The 7,756-nt window shown below is 57.3% G+C and overlaps 2 protein-coding genes across 2 annotated transcripts; both read left to right on the top strand.

Annotated features, from left to right (window-relative positions):
- LOC110437250 (tropomyosin-1, isoforms 33/34-like) lies at positions 3,380–4,033 on the top strand. The gene has a single exon (XM_021465630.1). The coding sequence runs from the start codon at positions 3,380–3,382 to the stop codon at positions 4,031–4,033; it is 654 nt and encodes a 217-aa protein (XP_021321305.1).
- On the top strand, positions 4,033–5,604 carry LOC110437249. Its single transcript, XM_021465629.1, has 3 exons — positions 4,033–4,215; positions 4,297–5,404; positions 5,588–5,604. The coding sequence occupies exons 1-3, from the start codon at positions 4,033–4,035 to the stop codon at positions 5,602–5,604; spliced, it is 1,308 nt and encodes a 435-aa protein (XP_021321304.1).

The raw sequence follows: 7,756 nt of genomic DNA, 5'->3' as shown, positions 1-7,756 counted from the left end.
AGAGGATACCGGGTCGGGAGTGGTGTGGTAAGTTGGCTCCCGAGTCGGCGACCCAGTGTGGCCCGACAAGAGGTGTCAGAGTCATGGCGCTGAAAGAGGTGGCCAAGGCCATCAGATCCCAACCGATAGGCCCAAGTGAGACGCCGGGAGGTGGAGCCCCTGGAGACGCGGAGAGAGACCCTGGAGGGGCACAAGCGAGCATGGCCGCCGCCGGGCGAAGAAGCGCACCTCCGGGAGCCAGGAGAGGCCACATGGCCCGCGACCATGGGGTGTGGAAAGATGCCCAGGCCGCCGGGTCCCAACCGACAGGCCCAGGCAAGGTGCCGGGAGGTGGAGGCCACAGGGATGCGGAGGGAAACACCGGAGGAGCACCTCCGAGCATGGCCTCCGGCTGGCGAAGTTCACCGCTTCTACTTTAGCGGCGACAGCGGCCACCACGGCCCCCCCCAACCCCCGCTCGGCTCGGAGGGAGGAGGGCCAAGAGGAGAAGCCCGGGCGGCGGCGAGGGCGGAGGCAGCCGCACCAGGGAGGGGCACGCCGGTGCCCAGGCACGCGTCAAGCGGTCCCCCCAACCCTCGCTCAGCCCGGGCGGCGATGAGGGCGGTGGCGAGGGCGGAGGCAGTAGCGCCAGGGAGGGGCACGCCGGTGCCCGCTGCGTGTAGTAGAGAATCGGGCGGCACAGGGGGCGGTGCGGGGACGTGCGCGCCGTGGCGGAGATGCCGCTGGACTGGAGCAGCCGCACCTATGCCTGGAGGGCGCGCTGGGCCCGCGCTCGCGCCAGGACTGGCTGCGCCTGCGCGCAGCGAGGGAGGAGGGAGAACGGCAGCCGCGGCCAGGAGGAGGGAGGCGACGGCGGCGGCGCTGGGTGGAGCAGCCCTCTACGGACGGGCGGGTGCGCCCCGTGGCGGGCGAGCGCCTGGCGCGTACGCGTCGTGCAGACTACCGGGCGGACGAGCGGCTCCTGTCTCGGGCGCGGTTGGCAGGGCGCCTGGCGGGCGCACGACTCCCAGACCGGCTGCAACGGCGGCGGCGACAGCCCGGGTGTAGGCAGCCACGGCGGCTGGATCCCCGGTGGGCGCCCCTGGGAGGACAGGGGACTCCTCGTTCCCGGCGTTAGCGCCGGCGCCAGGCGCGGCGAGCGTCCCCGCGGCCATGAGCAGGGGCGCGTGCGCGGCCTGGCCTGCGGGCGGCGTCGCAGGTGGCCTGGCGCGCGTCGCGGCGTGGTCGGCGGACGCGGACGCTGCGTGGCCGGCGGCGCGGGCCAGCGCGTCGATCTGCGCCCAGGAGGAGGTAGACAGGGGAGGGAATTAATGGAAATAGGGTGGGGAGGAAGGAGGAGGAGGGGGAGGAGCAGACATGGCCGGCGGCGGCTTGCCTGCCGCCGGCGGCGGCTGGTGGCTGGGCTGGGAGGGAGGGAAGGAGAGAACCCTAGCTGGATACCATGTTGGACAACTGATTTTCCATTCCTAGGCCAACCCTAACCAGGGTGGCCATATTGTTGCCATACATGGGTCTCATGGGCCAAGCCACATGGGCCTGAATCACTCATACTCTAACACTTAACATGTATAAAAAAGTACTACTGCAGATTTAACATACGAGGAAGCAACACATAAAGCAAAGCATGGCCTCTAGTTCAAAATGACTACGCAAACTAATCAAAGAATAAGCCTAATGACCATATTTTATTTGGTGGTATGGTGCCAAACCCAAGAAGCTCTCATCCTTGATTCACGCTTAAGTTCATGACAAACTTTTGTCCATGTCACTCTTCCAGCTTCCACTGCCCTTCAAATATCGAAATTTCTCTTCCTAAACCAACCAGTGGCATGACTTTGACAATTCAATTTTTTTAGATTAGAACAAATTAAACAGCCTTGTGCCACAATGTAATCCACTTTCAACTAATGAATCTCATAAGGCAGAGAGAGGCTAAAGAAAGCCTCTACTGGAAACACAATGAATTTTAGCAACCTGAAAGTCATTCAGTTACAGGTCTTATATCATTGAAATTTGTGAACAGATGTTAAAGCGAACCAGACAAATCAATGGAACTTCACTTGTGTAGACAAGACAGGAGCAGTGGCTTTATGCAAGTTAAAGGGGTTTTTTCCTGCAAATATTGGTCGCAAAAGGAAATAAATGTCAATCGCGAGGAGGCTTCTACAAAATATTGGATTAGGGAGTTCTGAGAGAAACAAAGTATTGACCAGAGTCCATGCTGTGACCGGGTACTCGTAGTCCTTGGATCCAAATTTTGCCGCCAGATTGAGTGGTGAACCAGGTGAGGTGACCCAATGGTCGACTTGTGAGCTCTGACCTGGGCCCTCCCTTCATGTTGCCGGTGGCCAGCTTTAAAATGAAGCCAGTGAGAACCAGAGGAGGCTTCCGCTGCCTCTTTTCTAGATGGAGCAGCTCAGGAGCTGGTGGTATTCACCTGCTTCAGCTGAGGGCAGCAACTCCCAACTTCAGACAAATGGGCTCCGATTTGGATTGGCCCCAACTCCCAACTTTTTGACACAGTGGCGTGGGAGGAGCTCAACCTCCATGCTGTTTCAGAATTCAGCATCACAACAGCATCGGAGGAACAAATCTGCGGAGAATTCGGTTAAAATTGGAAATATGTTGCTGATTAACCATGCTACCAGTACCAGATCATGTGTTGATTTTAGAATTACAGACCATGTGTTGATGAAGCATGCTACTAGTACCAGACCATGTATTCGGTTTGATACAATCGGACTACTGAAGTGCATCTTAGATCAAACTGTTTAACATGCAGCATTTCACATGTTTACAGATTCAGCCTGATGACAGCAAGAACACTAGGATACAGTAATAATGCTATGTCAACAGAGATCCCCCGGGCAGCCTCATGCTACTTTCCAAAAAGCATCAAACTTCGACAGGACATCTTGTTACCATAGATGACTGAAAAAAATGCTACTCACAAGAATAGAAGGAGTAGCAATGGGTGTGTGCTATAAATATGTAGTGCCCGCCGCTGCATCCCCAATGTTAGGGGTTCATGTGTTTTACAAGTGTCCAAATCCAAACTGCCTGTATGTGTTGCATACATATACAATTGTAAATTAGTAAACCAAAAGAGTTTTGTTAACTTACTGGATGGAAAGGTGACCAGATTGCAGAGGGGAGGGAAAAAAATTCTAACCTCACTTCCAAAGAACCTGTTGGAGTATGTGTGTAACAGACCCATGTGGCTAGGCCCATGAGGCCCATGTATCCCTAATTATATGGCACCCTGGTTAGGGTTAGCTCAACTAATGAGAAACCCTAATTCTAACATGGTATCAGCCTAGGTTTTCCTCCCAGCCGCCTGCAGGCAACCAGCCGCCGCCGCCGGCCGGCCGCCGCCGCCATGGCAGGCCGGGCACCTCCTCCACCTCCTCCTCTTCCCTACCTCCAGCAGTTTCCGGCGCTCCCCTACCCGTCCTGGGCCCGAGCCGCCGCGGGTGGCCAGCCTCGCCCTCCCCTGCAGCAGCCAGCGGGCGCGGACGTCGCGGCGCGCGGGGAGGCCGCGATGCACGCGGACGCGCAGCCAGCGGACGCGGCCCGCCCTTCCCTCCTCCTGGCGGCCGTCGCGGGCGCCGAACCAGACGCCGCCGCCGCCGCCGCGGGTGGCCAACCCCGCCCTCCCCTGCAGCAGCCAGCGGGCGCGGACGCCGCGGCGCGCGGGGAGGCCGCGATGCACGCGGACGCGGCTGCGCGCGCGGCAGCAGCGCGCGGGGCGCACCAGGACAGCGCCCCTGCGGACGGAACGCGTGTAGACGCCGCCGAGGACGCCGCGGCCGCCTCTGAGCTCCAGCTGGGCACCAACGACGACGTCGCCGCAGCAGCCTACGCCCGGGGAGCGGCTGCCGCCATTGCTGCAGGCCTTGGCATGCCCCTGGACATGACCGATCTGCCCAGGACGCTGCTCACAGCCGGGGGCGCCCTGTCCAGGGGGCTTGCTGCCGGCCCGCGTGCAGCTGTGGGCGCAGCCCCTTCCCTGCACCGCCTCCGCCGCCTGTGATGCGTCGTCCGGACTCCACACTTATCGCTGCTCTCGTCACTGCTCGGGCTGCGGCTGCGGAGGGCCGGGCCCGCGTGCGTGAGGCCGCTCTCGCTTGGGAACGCGAGCGCGACGCGGCCGACGCCTTGGCCCGCCAGATCGCCGACGCCGAGCAGTTCCTCGGCCTTTCAGCCTCGCCTGACGTCGGGACCACGTCCTCGGGATCGGCTTCGGTCGTTTGGCACGATCCGGCCGACCCCCACGTGGTGCAGCTCCACTACTAGGCAGGGGGCGTCCAGAACATCCGCCTCCTCGTCCCGGTCGTCCTCGAGCCCGAGTCGCCCTCCTATGCTCGCTGGAGGGACTTGGTCCTCCTCACCCTCCGCCGCTACGCCCTCGACGACCACATCCTCCTCGACACCGCGGGGGCGGTCCCAACCCCCTCGTGGCTTCGCCTCGACAGCGTCGTCCTCTCCTGGATTCTGGGGACGATCTCCCTGGACCTCCACGACCTCGTCCGCAACACCCCGAGCGCTCGCGGGGCCTGGCTAGCACTCGAGGGCCAGTTCCTGGGCAACGCCGAAGCCCGGGCTCTGCGGCTCGACGCGAGCTTCCGCACCTTCGTCCAGGGCGACCTCTCCGTCAGCGAGTACTGCCGCCAGATGAAGGGTATGGCGGACTCCCTCGGCGACCTCGGCTGGCCTGTGGAGGACCGCATCTTGGTCCTCAACGTTCTCCGCGGGCTCAGTGACCGCTACTCCTACCTCCGGACGTGGATCACCAGGCAGCGGCCCTTCCCCACCTTCCTGCAGGTCCGTGACGACCTTGTCATGGAGGAGCTTACTCAGGGCCTACAGCCTGGGTCCACCTCCGCTTCGGGGTCCTCGTCGTCCTCCTCGACTGCTCTCGCTGCCACTCCTCCACCTCGTCCCGCCGCCCCACCACAGTCGTCACTTCTGGGTCCTCTTCCCCCCGGGCCGAGCGGGGGTGGGGGGGGCCGTGGCGGTCGCCGTCGTCGTGGTGGGGGACGTGGAGCAGGTCGTGGGGGCAACACGACGCCGCTGCCACCTCCACGAGGTGCACCCTGGCCATCCTACAACCACCCATGGTCAGGGCGCATCTCCATGTGGCCGTTCCAGGCTTCCGGTGGCGAGCCTCGTCCTCCGACGGCCATGCTCGCGGGTGCTCCCCCGGGGTTCCCCTCAGCGACCCCGTGGGCGGCCCCGTTCCCCGCGTCCTCGTGGGCTACTCCTCCGACGCCCTTGCCCGGGTCTGCCGGCTGGGACCAGGCGGCCTTGGCGCCCTCCTTCAGCACCATGGCCCTGACACCTCCAGTCGGGCCGGAGTGGGTCGCCGACTCTGGGGCTACTTACCACACCACTCCTAACCCCGGTATACTTTCTTCTGTTCGCCCTCCTTCTCCATCTCTCCCTTCGTCCATTATGGTCGCTAATGGGTCTTGTCTTCCTGTCACCTCTGTGGGTGCTGCCGGCCCCCATGGTTCCTTTCGTCTTCCTGATGTTCTTGTTGCTCCTTCTATGGTTCACAATCTTCTTTCTATTCGTCGTTTTACAGCTGATAAGAAACCCTAATTCTAACAGGCAGCATCACAAGAAACCCCCACGTCGTGCTTTATATCTTTCAACAGAACCATTTGACTTGGTTTTAATCTTGAAAACACACTTACTAGTGATCAGTACAGCATGTGAAGGCAATGGAACAAGTTCCCAAGTACCTTGAAGATCAAGAGCAGCACGCTCCTCAGACATAGCAAGCTACCACTCTGGAGTACTAGAAGCTTCCTGATAAGTGGATGGCTCCTAAACAGCAGCACTCGCACGTTGAAATCCCAACTTATCAGGAGGATGAATAGTAGCACGATTCCGCAGATTATATGGTGGGTCAACCTGTGTCTCATCAGAAATAGCACATGACTCATCATTGTTAGTAAAATCATCATGGCTGAGAGTATCAGGACTGGCCGAGGAAGTAGTTATAGGAATAGGCTGTTTAGGACGACGAGTGTAGGTCTTTGTAATTGGTGGACGACGTGGTGGATGTTGGAATATAAGTGAATTGCCCACCTCTTCCCATCAGCTTAGGCTTTTAGGTTGAACTGGTCGGTGCATGCAACTCAATATGGTATCAAAGCCAGAGGTCTTGAGTTCGAATCCTGATTAGCGCAATTAAATAAAATAATTGCTGCTCGCTCCTATTCCACGTCTGAGGCCTGAGGGAGCCTCCACGTGAGGGGGGGTGTTGGAATATAAGTGAATTGCCCACCTCTTCCCATCATCTTAAGCTTTTGGGTTGAACTGGTCGGTGCATGCAACTCAATAGTGGAGATGCAAGAAGGTTGGGTGGCTGATTATCAATAGGTGGTGGAGGTGGATTATGTTGAGGAGGGTCAGGTTGTGAAGATGTAGGAAGGATAGGTGCCTGATTGTCAAGGGTGTCAAAAGATATATGAATAAGAGGGCTGGAAGGTGACTCATATTGTGGGGTGGCATCATCACTGACTAAAATAGGAAGATGCAGAAAAGAGGTGGACTTAGTAGGCCTCAACAAAGGTGACATCACGGGAGATACGTATGCGGCAAGAAGAAGGATCATAGCAACGATAACCCTTATGCTCAGGACTATATCCAAGGAAAACACACTCAAGTACTCAACCGATTGAGCAGCCAACTTTGTTCGTTCACGAGAGGCAAGTAAAACATAGCATAGACATCCAAAGACTCGAAGATGATCATAACGAGGAGGGGTCCCGAAAAGAACTTCACCAGGACTCTTGCCAGACAATTTGGACGATGGTTGTCTATTAATAAGATACACAGCCGTGGAAACAGCCTCTCCCGAAAAGTGTGAAGGAACAAAAGAAGCAATTAAAAGTGTGCGAGCTGTTTCTATCAAATGGCGATGTTTGCGTTCAACAACCCCGTTCTGAGCATGCGCACCAGGACAAGAGAGCTGAGCAAGAGTACCCTCAGAGTCTAGAAATTGGCGAAAAGCAGCGGATAAGTACTCCCCACCAGAATTAGAACGAAAAACTCGAATTGGTGTAGAAAACTGAGTGTGTACCATGTGAGCAAAGGTTTGGTAAATATTGCACAATTAGGACCGATGTTCCATGAAGTAAATCCAAGTATAACGAGAATGATCATCAATGAAAATAACATAATATTTATGACCATCCTTGGTAGCAAAAGGTGCAGGACCCCATACATCGGAATGAACAAGATCAAAAGGTTTGGAAGCATAGGAATCACTAATAGAATCGGGGAGTTGTATCTGTTTCCCAAGCTTACAACCTTTACAATGATAACTAGACTCGATAGAAGTGGGACCTAAACAACCTTTATTTATTAAATTAGACAAACGAGACCCACATAAATGACCAAGACGATGATGCCACTTGGCGAAGGACGAGGGAGATGGCGACGGTGATGAGGCAGCTGTGAAAACAAGCCCCGGAATCAAGCACCCAAGACGAAGATGAAGAACCAGCAGCAGCAGCAGCTGACACAGATCCTTTAGGAGTAGATCCTGTGCCACGACCCCTAGTGGTTCGAGCAGCGCGAGGAGCACGAAATTCAGCCAATTTCTCTGGATGGTGCACAAAACAATTATCTGGAATATGACCAGTTCTGCCACAATGCGGACAAGGCTCCTGTGAGGCACCCTTTGGTGTATTGAACTTCTGAGAGGCAGCCAGCACATTATGAGACATGCGTGGAAGAGGCC

The sequence above is a fragment of the Sorghum bicolor genome, chromosome 7 (assembly GCF_000003195.3).
Source record: "Sorghum bicolor cultivar BTx623 chromosome 7, Sorghum_bicolor_NCBIv3, whole genome shotgun sequence".
NCBI lineage: Eukaryota > Viridiplantae > Streptophyta > Magnoliopsida > Poales > Poaceae > Sorghum > Sorghum bicolor.
Note: the sequence above shows the minus strand (reverse complement) of the source record. Positions and strands in the feature narration are given on the sequence as shown.